The 17259-nt window shown below is 35.0% G+C and overlaps 1 protein-coding gene across 1 annotated transcript in view; it reads right to left on the bottom strand.

Annotated features, from left to right (window-relative positions):
- Nucleotides 1–8606, bottom strand: part of camkvb (CaM kinase-like vesicle-associated b) — a 100209-nt gene extending 91603 nt beyond the window's left edge. Inside the window, exon 1 of the mRNA XM_077203832.1 lies at nt 8535–8606. Coding sequence (XP_077059947.1) covers nt 8535–8539 — 5 coding nt within the window. The 5' untranslated portion in view covers nt 8540–8606. The remainder of the gene's footprint in view (nt 1–8534) is intronic.
- Between the last annotated feature and the right edge of the window lie 8653 nt (nt 8607–17259).

Genomic DNA, 17259 nt, shown 5'->3' with positions numbered 1-17259 from the left:
TTATGAGACAATGCTTAGTTAAAATTTTGCAGACCTTTTACATTCACAAACATCTACATTACACACTGCATGAAAGGTAATATTCAGAAAAACATAATAGGCGCACTTTAATTCTAACATCCAATTGCAAACCTCTTCACTTACAGTCAGGTTGTGGTTGCGATATCATCCTAAAACTTTATTAATGTAAAAACTCACTCTTAATGCTGATCTTGTACTTCTGGAATATAAAAGTAAACCTGTAGCCACGTACGTGTTTTGCATATTCATGCTGTTCCTTTGGACATTTCATTGGATCATGTTCTAAGAGAATTTTCACTCTCTTAACAAGTTCACTGCCTAGACTCACTGTTTGCCAATCCCTATTATATCGCTCTGACCACACCATTCAGACACAAAAATACAGCGAGAGCATCACGCTTCCTTATAGTGCCTCCACCTACCCTTTATGTATTTGTTCTATTCCTGAATAAAAAATAAAAAAGTAAGCTTCATGACCCAACAAAACTTATGTAATATAAACATTCCAGGGGGAAAAATGGAGCACTTTTGCCTGGAGTTCAGACTGTTCAATACACTCTTCATATTGAACTGAATCCATTATTCACTACATCTACATCCTTCTAAAAAGCACAGGCAAGGCCATTTGATCGGGTTTAGAGGTGTTTCACAATCACTATTCCAGTTTTATGATCTACGGCAGCAAAATAAAGGGAGCTTGAGAAAGAGAGTGATGTTTCGTAGCTGTGAATAATTCCATTTTAATAAAAGTCAGTCAGAAAGCAACAAACGCGTTTGTAAAGCAAACGCAGACCCGTTAATCTATAAACCAAATTTCTGGCTTTTCCTCTGGCAACCTACACATCCTCATTGTCAAAAAATCTGTTACCTAGGCAACAGGATCACGACAATAAGGCCATGCTAGGAAAGAAACAAACGTAGCGATAGCAGAGAGTGGAGGTTGAATCGGTGAGACACATTTACGTAATCACAAACGCTTCTACTGTACTGATCCTCAGTGTCATCTCCACGGAAACACTCTGAAAAGCGCAGCTGCAGTTCCTTCTGTCCACGACAAGAAATCACATATGGAACATTTGGAATTTTCTATTGTCCCTGAACATGAAACCAGACAGATTTTTTAGTTCTCTAAATAAATGTTGTTGTGAATCGTGTTCAACTGCTATTTCTGGTAATCAACAAGAGATCTAATTCAGTAAACAACCTTTTTGCATGCTTTCAACTTGGGGTTATTGTTGTCAACTAAAACCATACATGACGTTTCATTACATTTTGTTACTTGAAACAAAATAAACGTTAAAAAAATACATATTTTATTTCAGCTAGTTGTCTAGCTAGGCAACATTTCTCATTTTGGATTAGTTTAACTAGTGCTAAAAAACTCAAAGTAAAAATAAACTAAAACTAATAATTTATAATGAATAAAAATTGTATAGACATACAGTATTAAAAATTATAAAAATTACAAAAACACTCAAACTTACTAAAGCTTTAAAAAAATAAAAAAGTATGAGAAAATATCAACATTAACTGAAATATCAATAATACTCAAATATCACTGCTATCAAATTCGCCTCTAAACTGTACGAAAATTAAATGAAAGCCATTAAAACTGCACAAATGTAATTTTAATAATATTCCTTAATTTATTTATTTGTTTACTCATACATAATCTAAGTATTTTTGGCATGATCTTTTTTTATTATTATGTCTTAGAAAAATTATAAATGATAAAGCTTTTTTCTGACTTTTGTCCGCCTAATCAAAGTCAATATCTTTCTGTTATACATATTTTAATTAAAAAAAGAAAATATTTTATCCTAGACATTAGTGAGATTTTGCGCACACACACACACACACACACACACACACACACACACACACACACACACACACACACACACAAAAAGACTGACATCAAAAGTCAGAAATCAAACATTTCTTTTCAAATGAAAATCATTTCTATGATCAATATGTTTACTTTATGTTAACAATGTTATCTATTTTATTTCATCTAAAGGGATTTTAGGAGAATCATCTGAGATAAAGTTGATAGTTAAATGATGCGTAACTGAGAACTCCATTAAGTCCGCCGTGCTGTGAGCCTGTGAGTAATAAAAATCTTCCTCTGGGTATAACAATGCCATTCTAATGCAACTGTAGGACTGTGTAGAAGTGTTTGAGATATGTTTATGTAAGTAGTAATGGTCAGAGGGTTTTTATAATCTTGTCTCTTATTAGCTTTACATTCTCAACACAATCAAGCCAGACAGAAGGTGTAAACAGCACTGGTTCAAATCCTGTCAGCACTCAGAATCGCTCCATTAGCTCACCTCTCCTCAACAGGGTGAGACTTTTGTGCTCGACCTACATTTCTCATGCCTAGAGGACAGCTTCCATCCAAAATCCAATTACAAGCAAACACTCCGATCATCAAGAGAGGAAGGACACTGTATCGCAAACATAGATTTCCTGGATCTCGTTCTATCATGGATATCATATGTGGACTCTATCAGTTTAAACTCAAAATCTGGCAGTATTTGACTGAACTGGTCATGGTCACTGAGTCCCTTTCAGGAACGTCAGTTCACTTGGCGGACATCTTGATAATGCCACATGGGCAGCTACACAATATAGATAATACCAAAGGTCAAGGTTTAGCGGGTTAGCATGATCCAAAAAAGCCAGATTTCTTTTCAGTTGGGTGCGTCTCAATATGCTCCCTAGGTCATTAATCAGTATATCATTAACATTTCAGTTGTAAATTATGCCTAATTATAAATTTTAGCTAGATTATGTTCAATACCTGTCTAGCGATGCATTTTTATGCTGAAATACAATTTAATAACGGTTTGTATTTTAAAACATCTATCGTGTGTCATGGAGTGTATTGAGTTGGCTTTTGCAACTTATGTTTTGTGCTTCAAAACTTCAGTTAAGGAAACATAGTTAGCATCAATAATCCCTGGTATTTATGGTGAATTGTGGGACTTTTTTAGGGAGCGAACGTTTCAGTGCACTGCAAGGATTTTGCAATTGAGACAGCGCTTAAAATGGCCGACTCCCTGGTCAGTGCTCGTACTAAACAAGGGAGCTGATTGAGACAGTGTATACTATACTATGAATGAGCTACACTGCACAGGTAGGTACACATTCTAAGTTTCACAGCTATGATGCAGTATTTCATTTACACCAAAAATGTACACCAAAAGCTAAGCGTACTCAACACTATAGGCTACATTTGTTCCACTGCTGTTTCCTTCCGGAAATGCAAATCTAGTAACATAAAGAAAGTTCTTATGCAGTGTCAGAAATATTGAATATCGCAATTTGTGCAGAAATTGTTTTCTCAGAAGTAAACACCAGAACAACAACAAAACTTCCCCTTAAGTGCTTTGGGCTCTTGCTGTGGTGAGTGGGGTCAAGGCACCGCGTCAAGAGTAAGCACTTTGTTGGGTTATTTTGGTGTTAACAGTGTTTCATGAAGCCCTGGTTTGTAATTATACTGTGGGCGATCTGAGTTACACATTTAGCTTCCAGGTGCCACTGTTGTTTTAGTGACCTTTTTTGTCTAACTTCACTCTGTCTTCCTCTAGACCTTGTTTGTTTTCACTCGGCTCCTCTCCATTCACTCATCGAATAAAAACTTTTACATCACAACCTTTCCGTCTCAGAGCCAGCTGAAGTTTCCAGCATTAGACAGCTTCGCCACAGTGTGAAACTCAATATAGGATTGAACATTCAGCTCTGAGAAGCAGACCATAGCTCAAAAATAATGATCACCATTTCATTTTTAATAGTTCTTTGACAATCTCTAGACGGGTGAGAAGACTCCATCATCGATTTAAACAAGCACTCTGTCTCTGTATGGGTGTGGATAGCTGTAGCTAAGTATAAAATGGCTGTCTGCACTGCAGGCTAATGGCTTTACAAGCCTCAAATATTGGGCCATATTTCAAATGGAGAATAATTTCTGATGTTATTCTGTGTAATTGGGAAAGATGGTGGCTGGAGTCAGCAATACATTTGTTCCATCAATAGAAGCATTATGTTGCTGACAGTGAAATCTCCACTTTTGCAGAAGTTTCTAAACACAGGGACTATAGTGAAGTTCACAGGTCAGAACATGGAATTCTAATCTCCACTGGCAGACAAGACATTTTACCTTTATGTGTACAACAGCTTCTCACTATAGCACTGCTATTAAAGGGGCTAATTTATACCTTATTTACCCCTAAAAGGTCCATATTAGTACCTTGAAATACTGGTATGTAGCTGAATTGAACTTGTTTCATAATTGATGAACGTTGCAACATTGACAGTCAGTTATTGAACTCAGTTTAAACTACATTGAACTTAATTGAGCTAAGTAATGACACTATTATCTTCAGTAGAACTTCTTGCTTAAACTGAATTTGTTTAATAACTGATCTTTTTACAACATGAAGTGTTATTTTTCTGTTTATTAAAGTGAAGCTGCTTTGAAACAACAAACAATCAGTATTGTATAAAGCCCCAGTGACAAAAACAACATTTTTGCACATTTTTTCTGAGAGTGTCTCTTAAATTCCAATGTAAAGTTCACTCTTGGAGGTCAAAAAGTACAAGTTAGGTTTAATTTGTTGCACCATTTGTCCTAAACTAGTAGATCAAGAAAAGGATTTTAACCCTTTCAGGTCCAGTGCAGCAGTTGTGTAATATTTTCAATTACCACAGAAAATAATTTGTAAACAGCAACAGCTGTGCATTTCAAATTTAACTGGTTACGTCATCTTTGTGTCTTATCTGGTTATTGGTTTCTATAAACAGAACTGCACACTGATACATGATCAGATTCCTTCTTACACATACAATTTCACTGACCATGTGCCTACAGCCAAAACTGTAACAATGCTACAACCTCGAAAACACTGTTTACCGCATAATCCCAGTTCTCGGAGGTGTGCGTCCAAATATATTGAGACAGAAAAGAAAAAGAAAGAGAAAAACACAGCATGATGGTGCCTATCTAGAAGATATGATGGGTTACAGCAGCTCTCCATGTGAATGTCACACTGGATTTCTTATGAGTCCCATGATTGCCTCATGGATTTTGACACCAACACCCTTTATTCTGCATAAATTTCAATTCCTATCAGCCGCAGCAGGAGTATGGCTTCAGTTCATCATAAAATGTGAACAAAAAGTGTTCCATACATAATGCTCATGAACCTTGTGAGAAACTGGGTCAGATGTGATGAAGACAATGTATTCTGCTGTGTGGCCCGGTATGGCATGTAAGCACCATTGTGTTGTATGAATCTACATACTGTGTTGGCACTTTGAGTGCCTCTGGGCTCGTTCTATCCGATTATGTGGATTACACAGGTAGCACACACATGAGTGTTGACATCTGCTGGAGGAGCATTTCTTCAGTGGCACAGCATGATCACTGCGCTTTCAATATCTGCTATGACAAAAGCACAAGCCGCTGCAAAATACAACAAAATATATGACTTCAAATATAGTAGTCAACAATTAACCTTGGTGTGCAATTATTATAATAAAAAAACGGAACAATAAAATATAATTATTGAATTATCAGGGTTTTTTGAATAAGCAGCATATATTGTAAAATATAACATCAGACATATATTTATTATGTCTGATGTAAAAATGTAAATATCCATCAAATGGATAACCTTTAAAAAAAATTGTATAATGAAATATAAAATGTATAAAACAGAAAGAATAATATAAAAGTTTTTTGCAAAAATTAATTTTATTTAATTTTAAAATGTTATGAATAAAATTATAATTTATCCCATGAAAAAACTGTGTTCTTTGGATATATAAATTAAATATCAATGTAAAAAGTAGGTATATTAAAAAAACAAGTCTAAATGACCTTTAAAAGATCAGGGGTTGTTAAGATAAACAACATAAACATATATTGTAAAATATATTGTAAAAGTAGCTTTCAACATAAAACATTTATTTAATTATTAGCATTAATAATTTAATAGCATTTAATTAGCATTTAATTAATAGTTTTACATTAGATGGATATTAACATTTTTGAAAAACAATAACTAATAATTATAATTAATTATTGTGCCTTCGCACAATAATAAATTATAATTATTAGTTATTGTTTTTCCAAAAATTTTATATCCATCTAATGTACAACTATTAAAAACATTTATATAGCCTAATGAAATATTATAAAACAAAAAAATATTTAAAACGTTTTTGACCCTGTCAAAATTACGTCAAAATTAAAATGTAATTAAAATTCTTTGGAAATGTCATTTACACACACGCACACACACACATATATATATATATATATATATATATATATATATATATATATATACACCTTCGATGTAAAGCACTTTAAGTACCCAGAAAAGCGCTATATAAATGTAACGGATTATTATTATTAATAATAATTAATTAAATGACTTATTAAAAAAACTGTAGCTGATTTATTACTTATTGTGAAAAATACCTGTACCTCTGTCCTTTGATATAACAGATAGCAAAAGTATTCATGTACAGATCTTACGATAGATTATTCATTCTTTTAAAAAATGCCCGTGTAAACACAGTAGATCATAGCAACAGGAATACATTTTAACAAAAGCTTTCCTTACTAAAAGTACTACCCAAAATGCATATTCATAGACTGACTTTGTTTATAGACCAGTTTCTTTTAGTAAGTGCCACATCTCCACAAGCCAGGCTCTGAACTGGCAGCATAACAAACAAAACAAATCAGAGGGGGGCAACCAAGGGCACTTTGTAATGACTTCAACCAAAGCAAGAGGACAGATACTAGAGGGGATTCCCAGAAAGGCGAAGGAATATTCAAGCCTAGATGAGATCTGGTGTCTTCTGATATGACAGTTAGAGACAGTGTATATTTTCAACTCCCATCAGTTTATTTTCAGTGATGAAATCTGTATTTTGAAACATCCTTTTCCAAAAAAAAAAAAACATTGCAGTCTCCAACTGACCTTTTAAATATTTCATACTAAATATTTAGTATGCTTTTATTTAGTATATAAATATATAAATATTTAGCTATGTGAGCTACGCGCACATAGCTGCAGTTTCTAAAAGATTATCATTTACTGACTTAAAAGCACTGCTTTTAATAATGTTTGCTTTTATTTTAAACTTGGCAGAGGAAAACATTCAAATACAGGCCGGTAGGATCTGCACTGAGGTGAACCCTGAATTTAGGCCAAAACTCAACACTTCTACAACAATTTCCTCTGATAATTAGTTTCATGACAATGCTGATATTAAGTGTTAAAGAGAATGGCTTACAAATATGCTCTCCGTTACAGATTAATAGTGTTGATTTAATGAGTTCACAATTTAAAAAAGGCCAAATACCACTCACAAAAATCAAAGGATAGCATTCTGCAATTCAATTCACTTGCTGTAGGAGTTTCATTTATCATCAATGTTAAAGGACTATTAAAGAAAAACACGTCAAAACCTGCCTTAAATCTTTACTGAGTCGACTGTATCCTACAAACTAGCACTCAAAACTGCCCTGCAAATTAAATAGTTGGGGTGTTTGTGCCACTACCTAATTTGCACAATTTGCACACGACAATACGAACAATTAACAACGCTATCATCAGCATCATTCATTCTTGATGAATTCCCCACTTTGTGTCTTGCACATTTAGTATTCACTTTGTTAACACATTATATAACATCCTTTTCCTCATGTCAGCAAGACGTAGAGAGATTATGAGCTACATTTCCAAGTTATTGTTCAACAAACTTACAGGGATTTGGGTTCAAGACTGCAATATGAATGCGAGTGATTTTTCAGAATATATCATTATATGCATGACTCAACAGACTTCTAATGAGCGACCAGAGTAACTAGCGGAACAACAAGACCCTTACTGGCACTGACAGTACTTTATCCTCTTGGCATTACTATTAAACGAATAGAAGGGGAAGGTAATGTCAAAGCACAGGATGGCATATGAGAAAGCTGTTTGCACTTTTGTTTGCATGACATACGGCTAATCAGAACACCATGACATTTTTCTGCTGTCTGCATTCGTTCTTGCAGTTTGCCGCAGGACTGGTAAACTGCTCACTTTCAGGAAGTAGATTATCTGAGATCCTGCTAGTTGTGTGCAAATGTGCATATTTTTTCAAAATTAACCTGAATGACTAGTTGACATCTTGGATTGTCTTAAAAACTGTCTGTCCCTCCATTGCCAGTCTATGCAAATACCACTTTGAAGCTTTAAAAAGTTCATAAAGAGATCGTAAAACTGTCAAACAAACCACACAAATATGTTTTAGTAGAGCTCAGGGAATTTTACACAAGGGAAACCAAACATTATTATCAACAGCATGGAACCTAACAGAAAAAAAGCTAAAGTTAATCAGTAACTGTCTGTCAACTCTAAGTTAATTTCTATTTTTTAACTTATTTGAGTGAGACAAATCAATTAATAAAACAAAACAAAAAATCCATTGCTCATACTTACAGCATGTTTGTTCTGTTGTTTTCCCTCCAAAGTGATGTCACTTCCTGGATGATGAGGTCATCAAGGCCTTTTGTTAAAAGCTGCTGCAAAAAAAAAAGATGGACAGTGATTTTGAAGACACTTATAAAAAGATTAGCAATAAAAACAATAGTCCTGAGAAATATTGTTTATTTTAAATATCTCGATTAGAGAGAGGAACAAAACAAAACACCAAAATAGCCATTTTTAATGGAATATTGCACTATTTTTATAAATGATTAATCTGCAAAAAAAAATTAATTCATGCGCCCTTATAATCTTAAATCAAAATAGCTTGCAACATCATCTCATCTCATCTCTTCTCTGATGACATGTTTAATGGTGTGAGGGAGGGGCAACCTGTCACTCACATGACATCACAGCAATAGCAAACCACAACCATCCAATCAGTTCTCTATTTACAAAATCAAGCCTGCTATTTTTTTCTTAATTGATAAGTGTTTCACTCAGATATGTCACATTATAGGGAAGAAAAGTCTATCAAAACTTATTTTTTACACTGACTTTAACTTTGTGATATTCTTATAAAATATAAAAGATTCTAATATAGTCTTTAAAAATTGTTTCATATTTTATCCAGTATATTACTGTAAGCAAGGGGTTGAAGCAAAAATGGAAAATAAAGGCTGAATCTATTCGCAAGCAATCTTAATGAAAACAAACTCAAAGTAACACTCCTCAGGATAACAGGAAACAAAAATGCGATGAACAGAACCACTATTTTTAGTTGAGATTTGAAAAAGAAAGGAACAAACACAGGGTTATAAATACACAGGCACACACTAGCGAGATCATTAACTAGACACAGGTTTAACACATGAGGGCAAATCAAAAACCATGGCAACTGATGAACTAAGGGGTCATTTAGAGATACCATTTTCAACTAAAAACTAAAAACTTTTTATGGGTTTTGGCCGTTCATGTACACGGCAATGGCATTTTGGGGGCTTGAAATGCAAACTTTTGAAAACGGGTTTCAAAGTGCAAGTTTTTAACGATACTGTTATCATCTCTGTGTAAACTACAAAAACGTCAATCTGTGAAAAAGCTTATGTCATTCACAAGCGTATTACGTGTTCAGTCTATAGGCGTGTAGTGTTTCTTTTCAAAGTGACATCGCCAACCTCTGGCATGGCAGCTGAATACAGCATTTTTAATAGTTTTTTTGGAACAAATGTTTTTGACAATGTTGTCGTCTGTACGCGAAAAACGCAAAGGCAAGGGCAAGTTTATTTATATAGCACATTTCGATTACATACACAATGGTAATTAAAAGTGCTTTACATAGAAGAAATTCAAATAATCAAAAGAAATAAGAATAATTAAAACAGTTTAGAATAAAAAACAATAAAATGCAGTGCAAACAGTCAGACGAACAGTGGCAGTGCTCATTCATTAAATGCATCTGTTTAGATGTGTTTTGAGACTGGATTTGAATGTGACTACTGTAAGAACCCGATTGAGACGCACCAAACACAGATCAGACAAGATCACAATTCAAACTAAATTCAAACCCAGAACAGACGTCACAAATACGACGTGTAATAACATGAAAATGTGCTGCATAGTAGGAATGACTCAGCTACAGTTTTACAGAGCCTAGTTGAAAAGAGATCCTGCAGTGATCTTCCAACATGCTAGTCAATAACCATTGATTTACAAAGTGTTGTGTCTCTGAAGTTACTAACCGTCAATGTTAGACAGCTTCAGGCATTCAAATGCAAAATGTGTTGGATTATCTTTAGATTTAACAACCATGTTTGAGCTTGAATAATTAACAATTTTATATAAATCAGCAGCAAGATCATTTGAAAGCTGATGGTACCATGCATCACCAATGGCAGCTTAAACACTTAATGATGAGTATGATGAGGCTAGCTAATGATGCCTCGTGTGCCTGTTTATTCTCTCATTTTATTCAGCAAATAAAGTGCAGACTGTTTAAAAACTCAGTAGTACATCGTGCAAACGTACCCTTAGTTAAATCGGGGCCTATGTTGAACCAATTCGGGAATAACAAAACAAGGGAATGAATCATTACAACGTGGCCAAAGTTTAGTAAAACGAGAGAGTGAATTATTGTATTGTGCGCACAATTTACTTAAAATGAGGTAACAAATTAGTAAAAGGCACTAAAGTATATGTTGTAGGAACTAATTGTTAATTTGTGGCCACAATAAACGTATTTTTCCCCGTATGTCATGTGCGGGGTTCCATACAAAACATCCAGTTTTTTTAATGTTTTAAAAATGTTTTTTCAAGTGTGCAAAACTTGACACAATGCAGCAAAATATCGGTAGACTAAAACTCTTAGTGCTTATATTCTCTCTCTGTCCTCCACTGCTCATGAGAGACCTCTTCAATCAAAACATTTTCTCTCCAGCATCTGATATGTAATTAAATTTCAGAGGTAAAAGATAAAATATGTGAGATTGTTTTGTGAGTTTTTTTTTTTTACCTACGTTATTAGGAATAGAGTATATAATCAAAAAGCATTGACGTCATTATTGAACTTATGCATAGAAGTATTTGTGCCCATGAGAAGCACAGGTTTATATAATATAATTCTTGACTGATCCAGAACCAATAGTACCCATGCAACTCTTCCAGCTTCAGTTTGATGCCCACAAGAGCCCTTATCTCCCTCTGCAAACCCACAGGGGTCAGGTGTGTGTGTGTGTGTGTGTGTGTGTGTGTGTGTGTGTGTGTGTGTGTGTGTGTGTGTGTGTGTGTGTGTGTGTGTGTGTGTGTGTGTGTGTGTGTGTGTGTGTGTGTGTGTGTGTGTGTGTGTGTGTGTGTGTGTGTGTGTGTGTGTGTGTGTGAGCGGTACTTGACAGGTGGCAGTGCAGCCAGCCCCCCAAATTAAATATGGATGTGAATGTGAAGAGGGAACTTGTTGGTGTGATATTGCAGCAAACCCATCATATAGGCAAGAGTAGCGCTGCTGTTTTCCCAGCAGTCATAGTCTGTCAGTGGGGTCGAGAGAGAACATTGGTTATATGGGCTTAAAAACAGCATGGTCTGTTTGAGTGAGTGAACAACACTGACTTATTTCAGGATGATTCGAGCACACAGTAAACATCACTCTACACATAATCACATGCATAATGCGTTTTTATGAGATTGTGTAGCTTGAGAGGGGCTTGTTTAGATCTGTATGAACCTTTTGGAAGAAAAATCATTTTTGGATTTGATTTAGGAGTGTTTATTAAGTAAATAGTTCAAACAAAAAAATAATCTGTGGTTATATAGTGTACAAGCTTTATGGAATAATTTTGAGATATTTTTTCTTATCCCCTGTTTTGTTCATTGTAATTGCATATGGAGTGTTCAAATTTTGTTCTATGGATGAAAATAAGTCATTGAATTACAAGGTCATGCCATGGATTTAATATTATTTTAATATGTTCCTTGGGGTTCATTTATAATGTTATTAAATATTTTTGCACACACAAAAAAAACTAATATATACAGTATGTGGAAAACGATTATTTTCAACCTTCCTTCTGACTCCCTGACAGAAATTATCCTTTTTTAAGGCGCGGCTCCTTTAAGGCTTGTCAGTGAACGGCCACTGTTATGATTGGCTAACGTCATTAGGAAACAGTATCAACTCCCACTCACAATAGCGCGTGTGTTTTTAAAGCATTATCCATTTAAAACCGTTATTTACAGACAAAGCATAATGAAATAATTTACCAGTTTGTGATGCAGCTGCTGTCAGAATCAGATCCAATACAGCTGACTGCTTCATCAGTCCACAGTTTCTTTGTGAACTCTCCATTACACTGTGCCTCGTTTACAAAACGATCTGCCATCAAATTCTCCGAACAAATATATAATCCTCTGACGCGATGCATGACGGCATTGAGAATAAACCATCTACTTGTTCCTAATGCTGGTATCCTTATCCACAGAAATGAGCAAACCTATTTAAAAAGGACACGTAAATTGCAAACTGTATCCAGTGTAGACAGCACCAGTGATTATACTGGGTTTAATTTGCTTTTGAACAGTGGGCGGCGGGGCTTGATGTATAATGTATAGGCCTACCTGTTTACTCTGGAGGCAGACATATGCAATTATATTTGCTCGTGTAATGTCACACAAAAACCCACCATATTCAAACGAGCTGTTTTTCGAGCTTTATTCAGTTTTTCGTTTATAATGAAGAGGGCATTTTAAGCTATGAAACTTGCAGGAAGTTTTATTGGTACAAAGATATTTCTAATGGTATAGGCTATGTCAAAAGTTCAAGCAAATTGGATTTCTCGTGTCATGACCTCTTTCATTTCTGTATAGCAAGTAGTATTGCGTTTAATTTAGCCTACCTCAGCTAAGTAAGATACGTAATTATTCAAAGTACAACCTACAACTTAATTTTCTAATGTGACTAATGTAGCCTCGCTCGCACTGTTTAGTTTTTCATTTGATTTGTCTGCTATTTAGTTTCATTCGTTTCTTTGCTCGTCTTGATTTGTGTATTTTCCTGGACTGATTCCAGTTACCGACCTTTATCGCCCGGCTTTCGACTACTGTCTGCCATACAGGACCCGGTTTTTCATTAAAAGTTCTGATCTTTGCTTTTTATTTGTTATTTATTATACTTAAAATAAATTTATATTATTCGTTTAATTATTTTTTCACAAATGTATGAAGTGCAATTTGATTACCATATGCTGTTTTAATAAAGTTGAATTAACGTAACCTTTTGTCATTTTTACTCTTCAAAGTGTGAGCACGACAGCGACGTTGCCATAGCAGAAATGCAACGTGCCACAGACGCTGCCACAACGTAAATGTGTTTGCTGGGTAGCTAACACTATTAAAAATATGTAATGCCTTAAGTTAGAGAACATCTGCTTGTCTAATGTCATTAGCTAAATGATGTGTGCAAACAATGTTTTGTGCTGCAAACAAAACTCCAGAAGTGTTCACGTTTGAGAGTTTTGTAATGGTCAGAAGTTGTTTATCAGTTTGCAGTTGCTTCTGCTGTGATTTACAAAGGGTGAAAACCCAATGCTTTTAACCTTTTATTTTGAATGAGCTTTTTTCAAATTTTGTAGTCTTAGTACTTCACCAATAATATTTATTTAAGTTAGTTGCCAAGGCAACATATTTAATTTTCATTTAAGTTTAAGTTGTTCATCTAATATTTAAATTATATCAGGGATGCTATTTAACACAATATAAAAAATGTTTGGCCGATACCGATAACCAATAATTCATTATATTTGAAAGCTGATGACCGATATATTGGTCGATAAATCTAAATCCAGTCTCACCATTAAAAGCCATGTCCCAAACACACAGTTCTAATTATAATTTCATGTAGACTTTATAACAGACTTGTGCTGTGCATGTTTCTGTAAGTTACTTTTTGAAGTGATTCCAATCATATTTGAACAATTCAAAACCCTCCTGGCAAACAATGCGCATCTGAAGTGTATCAGCTGGAAATAATCTGTTATTTAGCTTTAATATATCGGCCAAATTTTCTTATTGGGCCGATAACTATAAAATTAAAAAGTAACATATATTGGCAGATATGGATATGGTGGCCGATATATCGAGCATTCCTCTTTTATTTCAGCTTTATTTCAAGTTCCAAAATAATTTTAGTTTCCAATAACTACACTCACTGTTCTTTAGGAAGGACAAAAATAACAAACTGAATTGTATGAGTGGAAAACAGCAGGTGTAATTCAAAGACTTTGGTGTATTGTTCACTCGCTGTATAGCATCACAAAACAATTCTTTCCTTTGTATATTTGTTGAAGCCAACTGATCCACAGGTCTGATCTGAACACAACTAAACTGAACCAATGACAACGACAACGACAACGACAACAACTACAGTACCTGTGATATTTCACATTTCTATGTTATCAACACCCACACAAACACACATTGAAATGAAGAAATGAAGTGTCCACAACCCTCAGTAACCTCGAGAGACTCCATCCAGGATTGAGCAGACTGGCCAAGACAATGATTTTCTGTCACTCCCGCTCTTCATCACACACTAAGAGAGGTGCTAATGCCCCTATAGATACTGATAAATCTGAGACGGTAATGAGTTCTAATGTCTTATTTCATCTAGCAATGATAGCCAGTCAAAGGCTTAAAGACGCAGGATTTACCATATTTAAACTGATGGAAGCAAGTGCCTGATCTACATAATGCTCCAAAGATATTTTAGGTTTTTCTAATACCTCTGCAGTAAGAATAATACACGGTATAATACCCATGTGAATAAATAACTTCACCACTTGCAACTAAATATTCATTGAGATTAGATTGTGTTCCATGAATGTGTTCATGTAATATTCAGTGGTCATGACAAGCTTCATTAGTCATATTGCTGGTTGGTGGTTGTCTACCAAATGTACATGTAATGTCCAGAATGCTTGCCAATTGTCTTCTCTATTTGGTTTTGGATGGAAGAAAAGCATGGTAAAAAATATTATTTTAGGCTTGAGAATAACAAGTTTATTTCTGCAATTCAAATGCATATATATTCACATGAGATTCTCTGTAGACGTGCTTTGGGAGGTGATGCCAATCAACCTCACACAACAGGGCTTAACAATCAGATCGTTAGTTTCTTCATGCATTGCAGATACAATAACTGCTACCAGTCTGTTTCTGAATCATCACTATGACTCCTAATTTGAGGACGCCATCACAAATATCAATTTTAGAAATCATTCAAGTTAATTCAATTTAGAGGGATAGCTCACCCAAAAATGAAAATTCTGTCAGTATTTACTCTCCCTCATGTTGTTCCAACCCCGTTTGTTCATCTTCGGAACACGAATTAAGATATTTTTGATGAAATCTGAGAGCTGGATCACTCCTCCATACTAGTCAATAAGCTTCTTGAGGGATTAAAACTTGCCGGCCTCGAAAAGTTATTAAAGACATCGTTAAAATAGTCCAAGTGACTACAGTGGCTCAATATTAAGTTTATCAAGCGACGAGAATACTTTTTGTGCGCAAAAACAAACATAAATAACGACTTTATTTCAACTATTCATTTCCTTCTCTGTTGGCCTTTAGTCAGTTAAACTAGTGTAATTGCGTAGTGCTACGTCACACGTAGGCTCAGTATTGGCCGACACTGGTCATGTGTGTGATGCGTGTGACGTACAACAACAGAAGAACTGCGCTGTTAAACTAGTGAACTGACTCGAGGCCCACAGAGAAGGAAATGAATAGTTGAAATAAAGTCGTTATTTTTGTTTTTTTGCGCACAAAAAGTATTCTCGTCGTTTGATAAACTTAAGATTGAGACACTGTAGTCACTTGGACTATTTTAACGATGTCTTTAATAAATTTTCGGGGAACAAGTGTCAATCCCTTAAGGAGCCTATGGAGGAGTGATCCAGCTCTCAGATTTCATCAAAAATATCTTAATTCATGTTCCGATGATGAACGAAGGTCTTACGGGGTTGGAACAACATGTAGGTGAGTAAATACTGACAGAATTTTCATTTTTGGGTGAACTATCCCTTTAACTTCCTTTTTGTCAGGTGAAATAAGTGAAAGAGCATCTGATTGGTTGATGCATTTGAGATTGTAATGCCGGTTCTGTAATTGTAACATTGATGTCCATCCCAGCTAACAGGGAATGTTCTCAGAACTTTAGATAACGTTCTGGCAAACTTTTTAAAAAATGACCCCCCACAAGGTACATAAGTTAATGTGTGTTAACCTTTAGTTTGTCGAGTCTCGTCTACAGTTACGTTGTGTTAAATATATAAATAAACCAATCAGACGTCCTAATACATATATTTCCTTCCTATCTCCTATATATGAAAAATAAATTAAATTATGGAAAGCTTCCATTAAACATGCAGGATGCATCTACTAGAGGATTTTTTTTCTTTTTATAAGGCGCTGACAGAAGCTTAAGCAGAGTGAGTCTGGGTTTTTTCAGCCTTTACTTCTCCCAGCACCTACAACTTTTGTTTTGGAGCTCAGTAATGATTCAGAGCAACACTGCTTGAACAGATCCCTACGGATGATAACCCAAACCTGGACGTGTTTTCAAACTCTCACACATGCCGGAACGTCTTTGATTCTCTCCTCCTGCCTCTCAGTCTTTCAGGGTTTGCTCTGGAGCCGTCTCTGTCTTGGACACAACAACCTAAACCAACATTTTTTTGACTCAACAGCCTCATTGATCTCTCTTTCTGATACCAGCAGCATAAATCTATCACGCCAGCTGATCCGATTTGATTTCAATGTATCGTGCATCATCAAATTCATGTGACATTAATGTCTCAAATTATGAGCTATGTAATAAAACCATTGTGAGCTGCCTTCCTAGAAAGCATTTTATGGAGCTCAACACTGCAAAAAATTACTTCAGTTAAAGTTTTCAGTAAAAATATAAAAAAATCCTTAAAACAAGATATAACCAGCAGGAGAGTTTAGCTAACATTCTGGCAAGGTTTTCTCAAAGTTATGAACATTCCAGTAATAGATTGTTTGTTCAGCGTTATCTGGTCTTTAATAATGTTCTCAAAACATTAACACAAAAACATTATTGATGCATCACTCATGTTTTTTAAAACATTTTAGTTGAACGTTGTATAACATTTTTTAAAAGGTACTTCTTGTTTCAGAATGTTCTCTGAACATTCTAAAGTAACGTTCCCACAATGTTTGCACAATGATG

Source organism: Siphateles boraxobius, unplaced genomic scaffold, assembly GCF_051911475.1.
Source record: "Siphateles boraxobius isolate OS27281-9 unplaced genomic scaffold, OSU_SipBor_1 5, whole genome shotgun sequence".
In the NCBI taxonomy this organism is placed as follows: domain Eukaryota; kingdom Metazoa; phylum Chordata; class Actinopteri; order Cypriniformes; family Leuciscidae; genus Siphateles; species Siphateles boraxobius.
Note: the sequence above shows the minus strand (reverse complement) of the source record. Positions and strands in the feature narration are given on the sequence as shown.